Here is a 22,431-nt window from a genome sequence, read left to right on the forward strand (position 1 = left end):
TACCCTAAAGATATAAACGTAGTGATCCGAAGGGGCACGTGCACCCAAATGTTTTTAGCAGCAATGTCTACAATAGCCAACTATGGAAAGAACCTAGATGTCCATCAACAGATGAATGTATAAAGAAGATGTGGTATATATACACAATGGAATACTATGCAGCCATCAAAAGAAATGAAATCTTGCCATTTGCGATGACGTGGATGGAATTAGAGGGTATCATGCTTAGCGAAATAAGTCAAGTGGAGAAAGACAACTATCATATGATCGCCCTGGTATGCGGAAGTGGAGATGCAACATGGGGGCTTAAGGGGGTAGGAGAAGAATAAATGAAACAAGATGGGATTGGGAGGGAGACAAACCATAACTGACTCTTAATCTCACAAAACAAACTGAGAGTTGCTGGGGGGAGGGGGGTGGAGAGATGGGGGTGGGGTTATGGACATTGGGGAGGGTATGTGCTATGGTGAGTGCTGTGAAGTGTGTAAACCTGGCGATTCACAGACCTGTACCCCTGGGGATAAAAAATACATGTTTATTAAAAAAATAAAAAAATTATATAAATTAAAATAAAAAAGAATTGGCTAGCCCAGGAGGGTATGTACTCCCTAGTTGGAAAATATTTTTAAGATGTCAGAATGTGATAATGTACAGGGGGAAAATACACACACACACATATACACACACAATGCAATTGGCCCTCTGATTTTTAACATCATATTAAGGAAAGTTTGGGGTGATAGTAATGGAGGTTTTTGGACTAAGGGCTTAAGTTGCCCTAAACAGCATAGAAAATATTCTATTATGAGAGTAGAGAGGAGGAACAGAAGTAGAAGTACAACAAGTCTCCACAGGCAGGTCCATAACTACATTTCCCATCAACACGACATTAGCCAAGAAAAATAGATCCCAAATTTTGAAGGTTTTAAATAATATTTTAAAGGAGTTCAAAGTTTGTTAGAAATATGTTCAGGTCAAGGTGGTAGGTCTGGCAGTTATGTGGTGGAAGGGTATGAAATGATAAGTTCATAGAGTATATATTAAGACTACTGGTTCTGTGTGTAACCAAGAGGAAACAGTTGTTTGGTGGTGGTCTGAGATGCAAGGTGGGAGATCGCGGTGGGAAGCTGCAGGTGGGTAGTAGGAGGGTCAAAGTGTTGACTAATATGAAGCAAGTTCCTCCTGGGGAAAATGATAATCTCCATTAATTTTTAGAATGGCACAGATAGTAGTAACTTCTACCAGATTTCTTGTTAGGCATGGGAGTGCAGGATGCATATCTGAGAAGAGAGCAAGGAATATACCAGGATCCTGGGCTAAGCGGGCAGTGAACTCAGAAACATAACAGAATCCCTACTATTAAAGGAAGGCAGGCAAACATGCCTCGTGTCCAATTTGGCAGTCTGGGGTCATCATTTGTGATCTTAGTATCCAGGGCGAAATATCTCTCACGCAGTGGCCAAAGTCATCTCCGATGGTGAGTCTTGGGTAGAGACCACATCATCTGAGGTGATGTCATCTCCAGCAGTGAGCTCCCCGGCTAGGGATGTGGGACTGGGGTATACTTTTTTTTTTTTAAGATTTTTTTTTATTTATTTGAGAGAGATCACAAGTAGGCAGAGAGGCAGGCAGAGAGAGAGAGGAGGAAGCAGGCTCCTCATTGAGCAGAGAGCCCAACGTGGGGCTCGATCCCAGGACCCTGGGATCATGACCTGAGCTGAAGGCAGAGGCTTTAACCCACTGAGCCACCCAGGTGCCCCTGGGGTATACTTTCCATGTGGGTACTTACTGGAGTTGATGCAGGTCTCAGCATTTGCCACATTTGGTTGAAACAAATGTTTACTGGAGTGTAAATGAATGAAAGCACCCAGATCAGGAATAATAAGATCAGACTTAACAGAGTTTTGTATTTTGTTTTTGTTTTTGTGGAAGTTCAGGTTCAAATGGGTCCCATGTCAGATGGCAGGTGCCTGGCCCGGGCGACAGTCTATGATTAATGGGTCCTGGGAGAGTGGGAGAATATAAATCAACTAGCCTAGGAGGGAGCAGTCTCTCTCCAGCCAGAAAGACATTTGAGGTGTCCAAACATCATAACACAAAGAAAGTTTTCCATATATATATATATATATATATATATATATATATATATATACACACACACACATATGTGTATATAAAATATATATATTTCTTTGACATTGCATAACATAAAGATGAAGCAGTAAACTTCACGCTAATAATTAATAACATGAACAAATAAAAACCACCATGACAAGTCGAGAAAGAGACTGCAGAAGAAAAGAGCCTTATATTTCCTGCCTTTTGAACAGTGAACCACACATTTGAATTTGCAACAGATCTAGCAAATTACACAGCTGGCTCTGGCTTATACATCTCTGGTAGGAATGTCAATGGTATGACCATTTTGGAAAACAATTTAGTGACTTCTTGCAAAGTCAGCCATGCATTTACCACATGACCTGGAAAGAGAAGCTGGCTAAGCTAAGTTGGCCACATTTGCAGCCTTCTGAAGAAAGTGAAAGAGATCTTGTGATCGGCAGCCCTACCAGTAACACAGAGAATGAAGGAAGAGTATTTCCCCTAAAAGAATGGAGAAAGGGATGCTAAACAAGCAGCAATAATAAGGCAGAAAATGAATAAAGAGATAAGCGAGAATGTTCTATTACAAATGGCAGCACTCAAATTCAGGTTCCTACTTTGATTCAATCCCTTTTTTAATTCAAGCCTACATTAAGACATTATCTAGAGGGGCACCTGGGTGGCTCAGTGGGTTAAAGCCTCTGCCTTCGGCTCAGGTCGTAATCTCAGGATCCTGGGATCAAGCCCCACATGGGGCTCTCTGCTCAGCAGGGAGCCTGCTTACTCTTCTCTCTCTGCCTGCCTCTCTGCCTGCTTGTGATCTCTGTCTGTCAAATAAATAAATAAAATCTTTTAAAAAAAGACATTTAGAAAAATGACTGCTTTCAGCAAATAATTGCTTGTAAATTGCACCTGAGGCAACCAAACATGGATCAAACATATTCAAACACATATGGGCCACTAGTCCCTAGGAGTATAGAGTTATTAATGATTTTACTTAAAAGCAGTGTAACTAACAGGCAGGCTTGGGCTCAGATTCCTAAAATAGTAATTCAGAATTCATGAGGCCTATTAAGTGTCTGAGATTTTATGTTGCTGCCCAAAAAGTTTGGTTTCATACCTCAAAAGCCAGTTGACTGATACCCCAGTGACCCAGATATGAGACCTGTCTAGAAGCTTCAGGGACTGACTACTTATTCCCTACTGGGAGGACAAAGACAAGCTGTCTATGGAGGGATGTTGTTCTAGACCCCTGCATGATAGAAGGAGGAGAGCCCTTCTGCCATTATTCTGGGAGTGTAGCTCTAGCCTGCCTTGAAGCAGTCTGGCCCAAACTGAAGAGCCTCCAATGCAAATTTGGAGAACCAAGGTCTGTTTTTGGCACTGCCACTGGCCTTTTGGTTGACTTGGGCCAATTAATCACTTTTCTATACTTCGGTTTCTTCCCAAATAAGCATAAATTATTCTTACCCAACCTAGTCTCAAGTTGGTTCACACATGAGATAATAAGCATGAAATCTCTTTCGGAAAATGAAATTTCATAGAAAATTAAGATGATGTGCTACTTATTATTAGTAGCCCTAGAGAGTGGGGCTGTACCCTCCCCTTGATTATGGGAGAGGATAAAATAAGGACCGTGTTTGGATTTGGCAAATAACCTTTCAATATATTACTATTCATGAAATAAGGATCAAAGAGTTCTGTGGCTATGCCAGCTTCCTGAAAACCCAGGAAATGCTATGAATCCAGAAAAGGCATTAGCTGTTAAAACTCAGAGATGGACTATTTTAACAATAATAAAAGACAGCTTCTTATCTCTTGCCTCACAGCATCACTAAAACAAAAACAAAAACAGAAATAAAAACCTTTAACTGATTCCCAGAAGCACAGACTTTGCAGAAAAGCTGGAGGAGACAGAGGGTCAGCGAGCAAGAATAAAAATAGTATGGTACATTTGGGAAGGAAAAATAGGGACCTCATTATCACACTGGCAGATTCTGAGAATAAATAATGAACAAAAGTACCTCAAGGCTTAGCCAAATGGATCACAAACTGGGTATGAGTCAGCAACCCAAGTCCTTTTATTAGTAAAGCTCAAAACTGAATATAATGCTTATATTTTATGCTGATGTTTATGAAGCACTTACTATGGGCGATGGATTCCTAGTGTATTCATGCATTCAATCCCACCGGGTAGGTGTGAGTGTTATTCAACTCATTTTCCTGAGTGAGGAAAACAACCAGAAAGTTGAAGTATTTCCACAAGTTCTCCTAGCACTTAGGTGGCAAATCTGAGATTTGAGCTGATATCTGTCTCCAGAATCTGTGTTCCTAATCTCAGTATTGTCAATCAACTCCCAAAGATCACCCTGCTCACATAGAACACGGGTTGCAGTTCTGGGTTTTGGCAAAGGGCCTTGGCAAACCTTATGCAGATTCAAAGGACAGCAGTGAAAGGAATAAGATTATTTAATATGGAGAAAAGCAAGCTAAGATACGATCCAGAGTCATGTTAACTTATTTGATGGCAATTGGAATCAAGGAATGGAAAACCAGTATGGGTGGTTTTGGAGAGCAAAGAAGGAGTCAGAGTAAACCAGGATCAAACCATGACCTAGAAGTTTCTAGAAGTGAAGAGCGTTAAATATTTGTGGTGGTCATGAAGCTGCACCACTCAAGAGAACCTTGATGGGGGAGCATAAGTGACTGTCAACCTCCAGGTGTCACACTATTGGGTCTGCCCTGGTACTCTGGCCCTTGCCATGCTGATCCCCAGGCTGGCCCTAGCCAATGACTGAGCCTGAGTACAAGAGCTGGAGCTGGACCATTCCTTTCCCATCAGCCTTGACTTCCCACCTGAGAGTCTCAGAACTCCACTGCAGTCTGAAGCTTTTCCTACCTAAGCCTCCTCCTACCCCCTTCCTTTCTTAGGTAACATACCTATATCCCAGCCTGGAAGTTCTCACCTATGCCTGCTCCCTCACCTTTCTCCTTAACAGGTGTTCCCCCAGTAAATCCCTTGCATGTAATCCTGTGTGGGTGTTCACTACTCAGAGACCCAAACTCATACAATATTGAGTGTGTAGTGAAAGGGAAACGATACATTTGTCTTTAAAAGCAAGTGTGGCAACTAGTGATTGAGAAATATTAAGTACAGGCTTTCAGGGCCCAAAGAAAATGTGCTTAGAAAACGGCCCATCTTCTCCTAGTCCTGAAATTCTAGGAGTTTATATTTGGGACATGAATATAACAGATTGAATGTTCTCAGCTTTATTTTTTTAAGAAAAATTCACTTCATTATAAAAGAATTAGGACCTTATTATCTGAATGACAATGAGAAATGCCTGAAATGACATCTTCATTGCACCTGTTCCCACCTGTGATCTGAAACCTGCACTGCTCTAACAGATGCTATTAAAATTAATCAGATTAATCAAATTAATCAAAAGTGAGCAGCGACCAATACTTATTAGTAACAGACAGCTGTAGATCTGAGGTTTAAGCCCTCACCAACCAGCTTTGGAACTCTACTGAATCCTTGGAACAGCATGACTCAGCTCAAACTTCCCCAAAATCCTAGAGTAAGATAACCCATGGTTCAGCATTTGTCCTGACTAGGTTAGAAGAGGCCTTTCCCTAGAGTGAGTCATTAGCCTTGTAAGACCCATAGTTAGACATATTTTGAAAGTTAAAAGAAGGGGTTAGAGCTTTGAATAATTCTTTGTAATTAATAAAGTAGGACATTAAAAAAATTACAAAGGATATTATGTCTTGCTTATAACAACCTGTGTGACCTTGGATAAATTATTCAGGGTGTTCAGATCTCTCTTTCTCTCTCTCTCTCTCTCTCTCTCTCCGCCCACCCCTTCTATCTCTCTCTCACACACATACATACACAGACACACACTCTGCACTTTGGGGGTCAACATTATAAAATCATTGAAGTTGTAATCCTCACCCCCTATTAAGGGGTTAAGGTTATTTTTTGTTTCTCGTGAGGACTGGCCATTTCAGAAAATGCCTTTTTTATAGATATATAGTATACTTCCCTTAGGAGGATGTGGTAATTATCCCTCTCTGTATACTGAGTTGAGAAGGTTAAACCTCTGTTCTCACCTGAACTGGTTAAAGAGCTTCATGACAATGTTATATTGAATAAGGTGTTTACTATCATCAGCTCTAAGATACAAACAACTTTACTATCAAACAATCACACAGAACAAACACTCTTTAAGATTAAACCTAAAACCTTCTTTGCAAGGAAAAAAAAAATCTGAGTCCAGTTAATGGTGAGACACATTTAGAATTAAGCTGTAAAAGGGCCAACCTGTTCTGCCAAGGCACTGGCAACCACCAAGCCCCTTTCCCACTTGCCTATGTGGTTCTCCTCACGGTCAAAATGACCACCCTGTCTGCCAGCTCTTTGGCTGGAGGGCCCTTCATGCCCTCCCAGTGGTTGGGGATAGGAGTCAGGAGAGAGAGATGGAGGCAGTGAGGACAAGAAAAGCAGAGCACACACAACCAAAACCACCATTTACAGAGCAAGGTGGCCTGAGGCAGAAGTAGGGGCCTGGTTTAGCCACTGTGGTAAGCAAACAGAGTGGCCAATGAGGAAAGGGTAACTTGAAATTTGAGAAAGACATCTTTGAGGTACCTGGCTGGTCCAGTCCGTAGAGCTTGTGACTCAGTCTTGGGGTGGTGAGTTCAAGCCCTACTCGGATGTAGAGCTTTCATTTAAAAAAAAAAAAAAAAAAGTAAAGAAAGGCTTCCTTTATGGAGTCTCAAGCATCACCATTCAACATTCAAGATAAATTTTTTAAAAATACTTTTTTCAATTTCATTCTTGTTCTCTTTGTTAACTTGCAGGACTATTAGTTTTTTCTGCTTTCGGCTGCACTTAAATCGTACTTCAGAAACACTCTGGGTAATGTAGATTTTTGTGGGCTGGCCTGGGAGCCTTTCCCCTCTTGCCTCAAACCACAAACATATGATATTGTATCTATGGTAAATGTGTTCTGAGTTAAAAAAAAAAAAAAAAAAACCCAACTTAAAAACAAACTTTTAATGTAAGAGCCATTTATAAGCCAGGGCCTACCTATTTATGGCACTTTTATTCATTTACTTATTAAATATATTCTGAGTGACTTACTATATGTACCAGGCATCATGCCAGATGCTGAGGATAATTTCAAGGAACTCACAGTTCTTTGCAGAAGACAGTGTAGCTGAAGTGCATAATGAGGAGGGGAGCAGGACTTTCATGGGCTCTCAAGCACTTTTGCCTTCCTGGGCCCCTTCCCCCATAAAAAATATTAAAATTATATTCTACTACTATTATTAAAGATAAATATAATACAGTTTGAATTATATTTTTTTCTGACTTAAAAAAAAATTGAAACATAAAAATGTGATCCTAGAATTCAGGAGAACATTCTGAGCTATAGATGGAGATGTGGGTGTGTGCAGAAAAGATAGCCTTAGGCCTGCATGCAAGATTGACCCTTGGCCAGTATCTAGGAACTTGATTTGGGGAGGGTTTCCGCCCTCCCCAAATCAGTAAGGTTTTCCCTTACTGATAAAAGTGCCTCAATGTACCTAAACTGTGTAAACAATATGTTTATGCTTAGTATCTCCTTTCTTTCTGGGAGTCTAGAATTTCCGTACATGACAGGCAGAGGTGCCTACATGACCAATCCCCAATAAAAACCTTGGGCACTGAGTCTGTAATGAGCTTCCCTCGCAGACAACACTTCTCCCGTGTCCCATTGGATGCTGAAAGAATGTAAGTGTGTCTTGTGTGATTCCACTAGGATAGGACTCTTGGAAGCTTGCCTGGTTTCCTCCACACTTCATCCCATGTGCCTTTTCCCTCTGATTTGTCTCCTTCCCTTATAATAAATCTTAGCTATGAGCACAACTATGTATGTGGTGTCCCATGAGTCCTAGCCAACCACTAACCTGGGGGTGGTCTTGGGATGTTCCAACACAGAGAGTTATCAGGAAGATTGGGTAACTTCAGTGCTGGCTCAAAATAGAATTAAACCTCTCCCAAGCAACATGATTGCAGTGGGCTGGCCATGTGACCTGAGTCAGAGTAGTATGGTCACTCTGCCTCATCCTACAGACAGAAATGAACATTATAAAGTGCACTGTCTGAAATGCAGCAAAGGGACAAGGGTAACACTCAAGGAAGACTAAGGAAAAGCTCCCAACTACGCCAGTAGCAAAACCTACTTTGCTAAGAATTAGAGTGGTAAGATTCCCAAAAATTGGTGCAAGGGCCACAGCTAGTCCCTCTAGCAAATCAAGAATACAAGATTTCTGGGATATGAAACAAGACCCCAACTGAAATTGTTAAGGAGCTGATTAAAAAGTTTTAAGGAAGTTATCTAAAAAGTCCCTAACCTGTTACACAGAGACTTAGTACTGTTCAACACTACAGCAGTTCATGAACCAAATACATCAAAGTGCTAAGATCAAAGCTGGTCACTAGCATCTCCTCAAACTTTGAGCCCCCACTACGAATACCCACCCACTGCACAAATAGGGAAATTCTCTCTGGATGTCTTTCTGAAAGTGGTCCTAATTCAGGATCAGGGCCAGCCAGATTGGCTGATGAAACAACTTACTCTACATTCAGATAAGGAAGTCAACAAAGAGATGCTTTTAAGACTGGATATTCCTATCATTCATCCCACTAAGCTTGTTAGCAAGATGTGTGTACATTCTCTATCAGTAATCAATGGCACTTCTTCCCACCTTTTTAGTTTGATCTTTATTCTGGTTCACTCTATCAGGTAGATAAAAGTTACATTTATCATTTATCCCATAACCTGGATGGTAAGGGATCACAATTAAACCTGATCAATCCAACCTAATGGAAGAATGAACACCATCCAGGGAAGCAGAACATGTAAGAGTGGCTAAACTGTGTCACTTCACAATACAGACTATATATGAAGTTGGATTATTTCCCACTGGGGAAAATATAACAATTTTTTGCAATTGCACAGAAGACAGTTTGAATACGGTTTGAATACGGTTAAGTAGGGCCATTTTTTCAGTCAAATGTGTAAGAAGGAAGGGCACATATATACTCTGCAACCAAGAGCTTCCTCAGTCTTCAAATGAGACAGTTATACAACAGAGGAAAAATACATCTGAAAGTGTTTTTTATTTTGCAGAAGACGTGATTATTTTAAAAGAAAAAAAAAAGAGGAAAGGAAAAGTATAGGGGCCAACTCAAAGAATCTTCAGAGATTTAATGCTCAAAATAAAATACAAACCTTGCTGAGAGTAATTATTGTAATTGATCCCTAATTATCTCAAGGGCAGATATGTTCAGGGCCTATTACTTCCATAGTAACCGAAAAGAACTTATGACCCGTCTATGGAGATTGAGGAAAGAAACAGTCACCACTAACACTTGCAGTCATGTCTTCTGGAACATCAAACATTTGGCCTTTTCAGTGATGGATGGCTCTGGCTTGCTGGGAAATCATCTTATGTATTAACAGATAAACCAGCTATGACTTCCAATGTTACACAGGGTTAAGGAAAGGACCCCAAATGAGCTTACTACCACTGCAAAGGGAGTAATTACCCCCTTCATGTGGAGCACTATTTCTACACAATCTCTTGCTCCTCTGGCCAGACGTTATTCAAATGGAGAGGCGCAGAAGATAGAAATTCACCAGAAATTCTTGTCTATGAGTAACACTCGTGAAAAAGCCTGAAACGCAGCTTATTAACTATGATCCTTAACACAGGGTCTTCAGATGGCTTGTTCATTTCTTTTCTGGATCCATCCTTCCAACACAGATTCTGCTTTGTAACTTTCAGGAGCAGCCCCTCTCATCATTTGTGAGACAGGAAGGATGTATTTGCATATGGACATTAATCACAAAGACATGCTATATTAGAAAAATATCTTTACGAAGGAGTAAATTTGACTGAAATCTTCTCAAATCATTTCTGCTTTACCAGAATGATACTGAGTGGGAAAAACACAAGCTTTGGAGGCAAATGGTCCTGTGATTGACTGTAAACTCTGCCACTTACTATGTTAAGTGGCAGTAAAACTTCAAGGGGATCTTAGGAGGCTTAAATTATAAATTCATTTTAAATACTGAAAGGAAAATAACCACAGAATGAGTAAGAGACAGTCAAGTACAGGTCAATGCTAGTTGAAATAATATAAATCGAGGATAAAAGAGGGAAAGCAGCTGGGAAGCTGACAGTTTTGAAATAGAAGTTTGCAAGACAACCGCACTATGAAAAACAAGCTCTAAGGACGTGGCATGGAATGCAATATTCAAATGAAGAGTTTCAAACTATTTGTTCCTTTCTATATTGGAACCATAAGGGGTACAATCATTGCTAAATAGAAGCTATAAATAAAAAGCCTTTGTATTTGTCATCAGCCCGTTTACTGGGAAATGAATGAAAATATTAAATACACTTTTGTTCCCAACTAGAATACCAACTAGAATACCAATTTACAAAATATATTAAGCTTTCCTGCCATCTTCAGGGAATTTTCCATATATTAGAGGATCCAGTTTTATTTCAAATGCCTATTTGAGAGCTCTTTTCGTGCTGGTCCTACCATGTCTTGCAAAGGACTAAGTCAAACAAAGAATTGTGTTTCTACTTTTTCTTCTTTATCTCTATTTTTTTTTTCCATTTCCCCCTCTTTTGTTCTCCTCTTGATATTCCTAACTGATCAAACCTGGGGAGGTAAAACTTCCTGAAGAATATTCCATATATAAATATATGGATTTAGGGACGCCTGGGTGGCTCAGTTGGTTAAATATATGGATTTAGTCTCTTGTCATACTGGGAACAAATGGTAACACTCAAATGAGATACATGAATAAGGCTGTATTCAAGATAAATGTTTAAATTGGCATAGCTTGTAACATCTCTCCCCCTTCTATTCGGGTGATTTTCCATCTGTGAATGTATCACTCTCACACTTCATACTGAACAAGAAACCAAATAATGTCCTTTTCCCCCAAAATTTTTACTTCCTTCTCTTTCCAGTTTCATTGCCATTGCCCTGCATTAGAGAAAACTGAGGATGATAACTGATAATAAATTGATCACAATGGTTCCTTTATTGATTGTGTTTTTTTTTTTCCTCTCCCTTCCCCATTCCACTGTGTTCTGAACACTACACCACATCAATTTTCCTGAAACTTGAAAGAGGATCTTAGCATTCACCACTAAAATTCATTAAGAGACATCTGAAGTCTGTGAGGTAAAATTAAATTCCTTCTTCTGGTATTTAAAGCCTTCAAACGTCCCAGTCCCATGTCCTATAACTGAACTATAGAAACCATTTACTCCAGACAAAGTCATGACTCTTACTAAAACCTTTCACTCCAGGTGTTAAATGCAGTCCTTAAAAATTCCTGTGTAGGGCGCCTGGGTGGCTCAGTGGGTTAAGCCGCTGCCTTCGGCTCAGGTCATGATCTCGGGGTCCTGGGATCGAGTCCCACATCGGGCTCTCTGCTCAGCAGGGAGCCTGCTTCCTCCTCTCTCTCTCTCTGCCTGCCTCTCTGCCTACTTGTGATCTCTCTCTGTCAAATAAATAAAAAAAATCTTTAAAAAAGAAAAAAAAAATTCCTGTGTATGCATCTCACATGATGAATCGAATACAGTTACTAATCAGAAAGTAAAACTAAATCTTAAGATACATGTAAGTCTCACAGAATCTGGTCCTAAGGTATTTGTTCTTGTGATCTTGCCCAAACAGTATGACACAGGAAAACTGTGTCATATATTCATAAACAAACACAGAAGTCATATTATTCAGTAACTCATTTTATCAACTGATTTTCAGTTTCTAAGAGCAAATATCCTCTTGCCTATGAAGACAGGGACTTTGTCTTCAGCTAAATCCTCAACACCTGTAACAGTGCCTGCACCTTGTAGGTGGAAAAAAATTTTTTTTGAATAAATAAACCACAGGGGACCAACAGAAAAGAATAGTTCACATACAGCTTTAGTTTTAATATTTATTGGTAGAAATAGATCTTCAGTGCATACTTTATGTGTTTATATAAATTCTACATTCTCTCTTTTGTTTTGTATTATTTGGAGTTTTCTGGCCTCCAAGTGAACTTAACATATTATCTACGCATTTGATTCTTCAAAGACATTTTTTTTTTAGATTTTAAAAGTAAATTTAAGAAACCATGCATATTGTATACCTTACTTAATATCCAAAGAATTGTCTGCACGTTCAAAAAAGTCACAAAAAGGCTGAACTCAAGTTAAATAATCTATATGTACTAAAATGTCCATGTTCCATTTCTGAGTAAAGAAATACTTTTTCAGTATTACATATTGCTTGCTGTCTAGTAAGTAAGATTGTCAGAGACGCTTCAGTAAATTATCTCTATTTTTAAATATCTTAATCTACTTCCTCCCAGAGATGATCCTGTAAATGTTAAACATTGTGCCATATGCAGTAATAGCCCAAATGCTTAAATAAGAACCAAACTGTAGTTTTTAGACTGAATAGTTTAACCTTAAAATTATATATCTATATATACATATATGATATGCTGCATATCAAATTTAACATTTCAAATAACTTAAATATATTTAGCAAACATTCAGCCAAACACTCTTTCATGAAAAGATACTGTCCTTAGAACAAAAAATGAATGAAAGGCTTATTTAGACACCAGTGTCTGCACATGGTACTAAGCCTATGGAACATGAAAGTCCAAGTAACGTCTGCTGTGCTATCAAGAAAAGGAAGATTGACTTTTAACCTACTGAATTGTGCAGATACAAAAGTGCTTAGCATGACAAAATTACCAAAATAAAAACATTTTAAAGATTATTTGGTTCTAGCAATCTTAACTATTCTTTACTTATGAATAATTTAACATTTGCCACTTTAAGTTTTATATAAATTTTCTTTTTAACAAGTTAAAAAAGCACACAAAAAATAGTTCCAACTATAATAATCTGTTCTTTTTCATCCTGGTTAGCTCATCACAAATGATTCAACAAAAGAGCACTTACTCAGCTCTACTAAAATGTACTATTTGAATAGACCCAACACTTCACCCATCGTTTGCTATGCTGGACCCTAAAACAGGCTGCCGACAGATGGGGCAAGTGCAATTCTCTGAGAGCCATCGGTCAATACAATGAATGTGAAATTCGTGCATGCAAGGTAATTGCCTGAGCTTGTTTCCAGTTACGTAGTCACTGATACACACACTACAGATTTTACCTAGTTCACTATCGATACTGTTATGCTCATAGTTCCGAGTGGAAAGATTGTCGATCTGCTCTTTGGTTAAACCACGTATGTGATCATCATCATCACCTTCATTCAGTAAAAAGAAGTGAGCAAGGCGAAGGATAGGAAGTGTTCCAGTTTCAACTAAGTTATTTGAATTTCGTGACTGCCTGCCACCTCGATTATCACTGCTTGGGGCAGGAGGCTGGGTGGTCTGATTTGCACCATGCACTGCAGTGCTGTCTTCTCGGGCCCGCCTGTTTGGGGAGGCACCTTCACTGCGCTGGCTGATGTCATTAGCTGCACCTACGTTACTCAGATCTGAGTGCCTCTCTGGTAAGTGCTGACCATGTCTCTGAATCTCTGACTCAGATTCGGCCTCCATTAAAGAACTCAATTCTCCAAATCCAGTCATGATCTGCCTTAAAATTGACCGAAGAGCCACTGACGACGGTTCAACAAGCTCATTCTCAGAAATCCTACGAAGAGGAACAGTGATAGTACTAACATAGGTCTGAATACCTGACCTCTCTAAACGGGAGATAGTTCGGCGAAAGCCCCCACTGTTGCTTTCGATAGTGACTGTATTTTCTGCCAGCCCTACCCTAGATCGAGTCCTACTTGCAATACTATCCCGATCGCGGTTTTCTCCTGGACGAATCCTTCTCACTTGGAGGTCCAGTGTGATTGTTGGATGTCGTCGTGCGGCAGTTGAGGATCTGCTGGATTCTTCTCCTTCTTCTACTGTTATTCTTGACACAAGTCTTGAGTTAGAAAATGGAGCATAAGCTGTACCACGACGTTCCCTATCTTGCTCTAAAAAGACACGTGTTATACCTCTCCTCCTAACAGACCTTCTTGAGTTTTGCTGTAAAGGTCTACTTTCCCTCTGTGAATTACGATAAACAGTGCCACTTTGTCTCTGAATTGGTGAACGGCTTCGACTACTGAAAGTAGACCGTAATCTTATTGGCTCTAATCTTTGGTTTGTATTCCTCACTGTAACGTTAGTTCTAGCCCCATTTTCCCAAACATGTGCCGCTCCAAACCGCTGCCCCTCCCTTTGCCTGAGTTCACTACCACCCGACTGGTTTGTGTGACCACTGAAATTAGTGCGTGGAGCACTAGTTCTAGGAACACCAACTGCTCCCCCAATTCCATTTCTTAATCTTTCCAATGTTGAGGAAGATCCTTCCACTGAATTCTGACCCCTTGAACCAAGCCTAGTCCTTGGGATGTTGGAACTACTACCATTAAAATTCATCGAGGTTTGGCTTCTTGTTCGCCTAGCCACAGGACTAGCTGATCTTTGTTGCCTACTTGTAGTATGATCTCTGCTAATGTCTGAAAATGGAATGCCTGTATGATCTTCACCATGAATTTCAATTCCTCTATTCTCATGATTTATGTGTATTTCCAGACTAAACCGAAACTCTCCACTGTTTGGGTTTGTTCGACTCACAGCTCTCCAAGTTTGGTTCCCATTTTGTCCACTTCGAGTTGCATTTCCTGTGCGTCGAAAGGTGTTCAACCATTCTAGCAGAGAATCTTCATTTGAATTTTCTCTAGGGACTTCTGACTCTGGAAAGCAAACCAAATCAACTTAAGATCAATTCCTAAAATCTATGCTCTTTTATTGAAAGCTTGCAAGATAAAGTTAAATCAAGTTGTATTTAAGAGCATCTGTGTATATTTTAATGTATTAAAAATGGCAAAAAACTAAACTTTCTCAAAGAAAGTTGTATACTGTAAGCATAATATATTCTTATGTATTATAAAAATATAAATACTGTTTAGGCAAAGCCCTGAAAAAATCCTCACTCTTACTTTCTTTGTGTCTGTTACTGGCAAATATTAAGGAAAATGAGAAACAGATCCCATACCAAAATCATACATTTAAAATGCTTTATTCATATGGTAAAATCAATAAAATGTAGTGGCAAAACTTATATGTAATTCACCTTGAATTTGTGGAATCTTTCTGGTGAAGGGAACTCAGCATTTTTGCAATTACATATTTTTGTAACCTTAGGAATTTTATCCTGTTTCTCAGGAACTGCCAAAAATGTGTATCTCAAGAAATATGGCTTTCTGAATACAATATTAGAACTACATTATGTCTTTATGTGAAGCTGGAAAACTTTAGACATGTTAAAGACTGTATCCTTACCTGTAAATTGGAGATAATAAAAGTATAAATGTCATAGGGTTATCATGAGAATAAAATAACATACTGCATATAAAATGATTAGTATAATAACTGGCACAGTAACTCTTGGCCACTACCTATAACATATTTTCTGTTCATTTAGAATGTAAGCTCCGTTTTGTCTTATTTTATTTACCGTTAAATCCCCAACCTCTACAACAGTATCTGGTACAAATCAGACTTCCAATATTGTTCAATGAATCAATTTAGAAGTAAATGTGTCCCTGATAAGCTTTTTTGACTACAATTCTGCTACTATGGGAAAGTTGTTTTCCATTTTTAACCAGTGGATCATGTAAAGGGCAAAACTCAACAAAAAGCACTCTAATGCACAGGAACTATACAGACCTTAACTTTAACATTTATTCTACACAAAAATGGCTGTTACATGAGATTGATTTCATTTCATTACTACAATCTCTTATAAAAATGTTTTTTATAGGGGCGCCTGGGTGGCTCAGTGGGTTAAAGCCTCTGCCTTCGGCTCAGGTCATGATCCCAGGGTCCTGGGATCGAGCCCCGCATCGGGCTCTCTGCTCAGCAGGGAGTCTGCTTCCTCCTCTCTGCCTGCCTCTCTGCCTACTTGTAATCTCTGCCTGTCAAATAAATAAATAAAATCTTTAAAAAAAAAATGTTTTTTATATGTTAAAGCTATTAATAGGCTTCTGGTGTCAATAAAAATAAACAGCAACTTTAGCCATACCTAAAGATACAAACTAAAACATAATAAAAGAGTTAAGTGTTACCAGCTACAACAATATAGTACTACTCTCCTATCTACATATACAGAAGAAAAAAGGTTAATATCCAATTTCCATTTTAATTTGGAAAGAAATAGAAGTAAAAGGCAGGTAAAAGCATTCTAAAGAATACCTCCTTCTTTAATTACTAGAATATAGTGATGATGTATATACATAAAGAGTTCACTAATTACCTAACAAAACCTGTCCTGCCTTTCTCCCATTGTAAATGCATTGTGAGCAGCCTGGCAGATGGGTGTGGCCATGTAAACTGTCATCAATGGAATCAGAGTGGAAGTGATAAGCTCACTTTCAGGCTGGTGTCCGAACCTCCTTCTGGAACCTAGATGAGTAGAACCTAGATGCGGCTCTGACTTAGCTTGATCATGCAAACAATACTCTGGAGCAGCAATGTCCCATGAAACTTTCTGCAGTAGTGGAGATATTCTCCATCTGTGCTGTCTAGTACAGAAGTCTCTAACCATGTGCAGTGACTATTGAGCACCTGAATAAGGCTAATAGGAATGAAGAAGTGAATTTTAAAATTATTTAAAATTATTTAATTTTTACTTAATTTACATTTAAATGGTCACATGTGGCCAATAGCTCCTGCACTCTATGGCACCATTGTAGAACTACTCTGCTGGCTGGCTGGCTTCCAGGAGGATTACGGAGTAAAGTTTCCCTATCTTCCCTGAACGGTTAACATGAAAGATAAATTTCTATCTTATTGAATCATTACATTTTTGAGTTTTTAATAGTCTTTGCCCTAATACGATAATCTTTTTTTTTTTTTTTTTTTAAAGATTTTATTTATTTATCAGAGAGAGAGAGGGGGAGAGAGCGAGCATAGGCAGACAGAATGGTAGGCAGAGGCAGAGGGAGAAGCAGGCTCCCTGCTGAGCAAGGAGCCTGATGTGGGACTCGATCCCAGGACGCTGGGATCATGACCTGAGCTGAAGGCAGCTGCTTAACCAACCGAGCCACCCAGGCGTCCCCCTAATACGATAATCTTAATATAGTATGTAAAACTACCAAAAAAAAATAAATAAATAAAAGGTGAAACTATACCAATAATAAATACCTCTGGGGAAGGAAATAGAACTGGTAAGAGCTATATTATGTTGGCTTTACTTTTAATTCTGTATACTTCTCTTTAGTTTGAATTTTTTTAAAAACTTATTATACTATGACTTAGTGTTTTTTAATAAGAAGACAAACTCAAAAAACAGTAAAAACAATAAAGCAGGTCTCCTCACTCAGTCTTTCTGTATTGCTTGGTACAAATTTTTAGAAGTTTAGTTCCATTACTTTGAAAAAAGTAGTGTGTATATTCTAAGATTAAAAAGAACTATTCTGGTAATTAACTTAATTGTATACTATGAGCTCCCTAAAGGCAATCTGTATATAAAAAGGTTTTTGCATTCAACCCCTGTCCTATACCGCCTAACTACGCTGCTTTGAATATAATGGGTAAATGCTATCTGAATATCACATTAAAACTGGAAAACATTAAAAACAAACATATCATACAAGATCCAGTAAGTACAAATTTGCATTTGCTCCAATCAAACCTGCTCCCAATGGAAAGGAGTCCACAATACCTCTGGTATTTGTCCCATTTCTTAAGTCAGGCTGAGATGCCAGTTGTTCCTTTACTTCATCTAACCTCTGTTGTAGTTCTTCTGACGTTATTTCTCCTAAAAGAATAAAAAATTGCTCACTGAAAGTAATTATTTTAACTACTGTTTTATAAGAACTCATGAAGGGTAACACTAATCTACAGCAATCTGTAGAAGACATTCTATTATTTTCATGTTCTGTTAAACTAAAGACAGTTAAAAATATTTAATTGACACAGGTATATATCATTGTGGTTGTGTCTCTTTTATGTTTTATTAAAATAAAAATATAAGAGTTAATTTGAATAACTTAAAAGGTCCTCTCAGTTGATATACTAAGAAATCTATAAGCTCTGATTAACAGATTTTTTTTTAAAAGATTTTATTTATTTATTTGACAGAGATCACAAGTAGGCAGAGAGGCAGGCAGAGAGAGAGGAGGAAGCAGGCCCCCCGCTGAGCAGAGAGCCCGATGCGGGACTTGATCCCAGGACCCCGAGATCATGACCTGAGCCGAAGGCAGCGGCTTAACCCACTGAGCCACCCAGGCGCCCTCTGATTAACAGATTTATGTCTGAGATAAAAAGAAATTTAAAAGGCTGGATTTCTAGAAAACTTTGAAACTGTATTTGAATTTTACCTCAGTAGCTCACTATATGGGTTATCAATATATGATGTGCAAATATGCAATATACAAACATATACCATACAAACATTCAAGTTTTAATTAGTTCATTTTAATTAGTGAAAAGAATTTGTATAAAATTCACAAAGCACACTGGACTTTTGGAATATTATTAATTCAGCTAAATAAGTAAATTATAATACCTCAAAAGAGTCAGAATTGGGTTCTAAATAATATTTTATTTGTACAAATATTACTTAAAAGAGAGATAGAACCATATATGTAAATATTTGACACTATTATGCACATTAAGCTATTTGTTAGCTTGGCATTTGTATAACAGTGCTCCATGTCCAAGATTCATACTTAATTATCAAATACAGAAGTAAGACAGTGATTTTTAATTTTGTTATATTAAAAGGTTCTTAAATTTAAAAATCATGCATTATATTTTGGGAGAGGGAAGCAGGGGGAAAAAACCCTCCTTATTTTGAAACTCCTCTTATAATGATAGAAAAGGTGTCTCTTCTTTCACCCAACTCTTACCAGGGGTGCCTAAAAGATTGTGGTCTCTCATTAGCCTATAATCTTCATCACTGAGTTCATTAATAAACTGGTAATAGGCTTCTTCTCTGTGGAGACGCTCTTGCTGCCATCTTCTCTCATTTTCGCGATGATTATGGTCCTGAGATGAGGTTTCTTCACTACCATCATGCGATCTAGATCTAGAGGTATTCATACTGAGATTCCTGGCTTTCTGTTCAAACAATATATATTAGATTCAAGCTGTTAGTCATGGACTACACATGGCTTCATGTTTTTAACTTGTATCTCTTTATTTTCATTTTTAAATTTCATTCTCCAGTCATATATTTCATATGCCAAATTTTGCACTGAATAACTCACATATAAAATGAAAAAGAGCTTCTTAGGAGACAGACTACAACTGGATCTACTTCTTTGCTCAAAACCACTGTTTACGTCAGGCTAGATCTGGCTTCATCACTCATTTCTAATTCCTGAATACCAAAGTGATTATATCACTTTTTTTTTTTTTTTAACCTCTTGACTCTCTGGTGAAGTTGATCTAAAAGCCCTCCCTGATGTTTCAAATATCTGGGTACTTCATGTTAGCATATAAATTTTAAGCTGAATTATGCACTTTAAAATTTAAGCTGAATTATGCACTTTAAGCATAATTTTAAATTATGTTCTTTACTTAATAAACAAAGAGCTATTGGGAGGCTATGGTTTACATTTACTTCCAGCAAAGGTATTCTTCCGAAAATAAAACCCATATTTGTAATATTATCCTCCATTGTAGCTTGTTGAGGTAAAAATAATTTAGCCTACTGTATCTACTGAACAGACTTGGGGATAACCTCTTCTTAAACCTAACAGGAAAATAGTACTCAATGCATGGCTTTGAGGACTATGAATGTACAGCAGAGTACTCTGTGTCTCCCCATAGCAAACCTCATCCCTAGGCCTGGAACAGTTAGTCCTTGAGGTTTCGGAGTACCAGTGAAACTTCCTGGCCTTGCCTAGGCAAACCTTATTTTTGGATTATACTTCAACATCATTTCTTAGAAGCTTATTTTTAAATTGTACAGAAATCAATGGAGAAAATTATTTGTTTCATAAATATTTCTTAAACACATGTATTTAGGAAGTCAACAGTTCTCACTTAGAAAGGCACCAACTTACTTGAGAAAATTTTTTTTAATTTAAATTCAATTAATTAACATATAATGCACTATTATTTTCAGAGGTAGAGTTCAGTGATTCATCAGTTTTATATAACACCCAGTGCTCATTATATCTCATGTCCTCCTTAATGTCCATCACCCAGTTACCCCACTCCCCCACCCACCCCCGTTCAGCAACCCTCAGTTTGTTTCCCTCAATTAAGGGTCTCTTAATGGTTTGTCTCCCTCTCTGATTTTGTCTTGTTTTATCTTTTCCTCTATTCCCCTATGATCCTGTTTTGTTTCTTAGATTCCACATATGAGTGAGATCATATAATTGTCTCTCGCTGACTGACTTATTTTGCTTAGCACATAATACCCTCTAGTTCCACTTGAGGAGAATTTTAAAAGTACAGATGCCCAGATCTCATCTCTAATCCTAAATCAGAGTTTTCCAAGGTAGGGCCCAGGTCTATCTTTAAGAGCTAATTTGGGTGATCCGTGGATGAAATAAACTATTCCTTGACAACTTCTGGATGTTAATAAAGGGTATCTGTAATACAGCACATGACTTAATGGTGGTTGGGGAATCAAACAGCTAGGTGACCAGCAAAGCAATTGTTGCAACTCTGACTCAGTGTTTAAGCAAACTACTTTAAATACAAAATAAATTAGTCTGCAAGTCTAAACTACGTATGAGTAAGCAACTATCATCCAATTTCACTTACATCCTAACATTAGGTTACACATTCAAGGATTTTATTACAGTGATTATTACATAGTTTTTTAAAGGAAAGATCTAGTAGCACTACCCAATCAAACACCAATTAACATTATTAAAAACTCAAGATTTCTTTCCATTTTCAGAATAAACAGGACTAGGCCATCATTAGCCAGGAGCACATTTGGCAGGTACAGCAGTAATACAATTTTTTTGTACTGAACAATCAAAAAAATTGAAAGCTATTATAAAATCAAGCTACCCTACTATTATTCAAAACTTTAAGAGCTTCTTCTCAAAGGTAATTTTTTTAATACAATTAACCACAATTAAACAAAGTGAGTACCTTATTTTCCTTTCAACATGCTTTTAATATAGGCAATGGCATCCATCCAATTGTTTGTGCTTTTTTTGAGAGCTGCCCATCTGAAGCAATAAGAGAGAATGGAATTATTCAATAAATTGTCTCTTTGAAGGACAGGAATGGCTAGCAAAGTCAAAGCTCTGCTGCAAAGTCAAAGCAAAATCTTCAGTGGAATTGGTTAGACACTCTCCTAGAAAATTATATCCCCACACAATTAGGTCATTAAAACCTCCCGCAAGGCCCTTTTCTCACACAACAGAAACTAGGCCTTCCCTCCTACACTGTCACAGCTCCTGGGATTACAACTCCCCCTCTCAGAGGCCTTCCTTCCTACCCTGCTCCCATTCAGATGTTACCAGGGTTAGGTCTCTCCAGTTTACTTCTGAACCTTCACTTTCTTGCCACCCCCGCCCTCCGTCCCGCTACTGGCTCCTTCCCTGGCCGTTGCGACCGAAGCTCGCGCCGGGGTACGGTTCGCACCACAATAAACAAACTAGGCTCAAGGGCCCAACCAACCTCTTCCCAACCGAGCCTCAAGTAACGCTTCCCTTAGCGACCTGGATTCCCACAGGGAGGGAGGTGACAGACGGCGCATCTGAGCCAATCACCAGTTAGGGGGGCGCATTAAGAGAGCAGTTAACCAATCGGAAAAGAGATGGGGGCCAAGGAGGACTGGCTTTCCTCAGCGTCTCCCGGAAGTAGTGGCCGAGCCCGGAGCTTTCCCCCCAGCTTACCTCGTCCGGAGGTGGGCCGTCCTCTTATTCCCCAAAGGAAAGTCTGTGGCGGGTGGCGCGCCACTGGGGTCCTGGAAGGCTGTGACCCACGGGCGAGAGGGGCTAGCCTCCAGAGGCCGCTGCGCCCTCTAACCGTTGACTGAAAGGAGAAGCCGGAAGTTCGTGCCGCGGCACTCCGTGAGGGAGTCGTCCACCTGGCGGGGCGGCTCCGGAGGAGGGATGAAGGCCCCGGCCCTCCTTTCCTCACTGCCAGGTGCCCCCTCGGACGAGTGGAGACGCCGCACCGCCGGCTGGACGCTCGCGGGTGCGTTTGAAAATTGAGTCCGGAGGGATCCTAGGGTGCTAGCGTTCCGCGTTCCGCC

At 39.1% G+C, this 22,431-nt stretch overlaps 1 protein-coding gene across 14 annotated transcripts in view; it reads right to left on the reverse strand.

Moving 5' to 3' along the window:
* Window positions 1-22,180, reverse strand: part of RNF6 (ring finger protein 6) — a 282,619-nt gene extending 260,439 nt beyond the window's left edge. For 6 of the 14 annotated variants that reach the window (XR_004279136.1, XR_004279135.1, XR_004279133.1 and 3 more), the window contains exons 1-6: window positions 22,070-22,180; window positions 21,318-21,397; window positions 19,109-19,319; window positions 17,920-18,015; window positions 14,829-14,947; window positions 6,755-6,827 (exon numbers count right to left, since the gene is read on the reverse strand). Coding sequence is in view for 7 of the 14 variants with exons in the window: in XM_032314715.1 (XP_032170606.1) it covers window positions 6,755-6,827; window positions 14,829-14,947; window positions 17,920-18,015; window positions 19,109-19,301 (481 nt within the window). In the remaining 7 variants the exon portion in view is untranslated. Of the gene's footprint in view, window positions 1-4,257; window positions 4,324-6,754; window positions 6,828-7,514; window positions 8,219-12,104; window positions 14,948-17,919; window positions 18,016-19,108; window positions 19,320-21,317; window positions 21,398-21,851; window positions 22,046-22,069 lie in introns of those variants that run through there. The other 8 variants (XR_004279131.1, XR_004279137.1, XM_032314719.1 and 5 more) reach the window with 6 other exon arrangements.
* Window positions 22,181-22,431: the final 251 nt, after the last annotated feature.

This window comes from Mustela erminea, chromosome 15 (genome assembly GCF_009829155.1).
Source record: "Mustela erminea isolate mMusErm1 chromosome 15, mMusErm1.Pri, whole genome shotgun sequence".
Classification (NCBI taxonomy): Eukaryota; Metazoa; Chordata; class Mammalia; order Carnivora; family Mustelidae; genus Mustela; species Mustela erminea.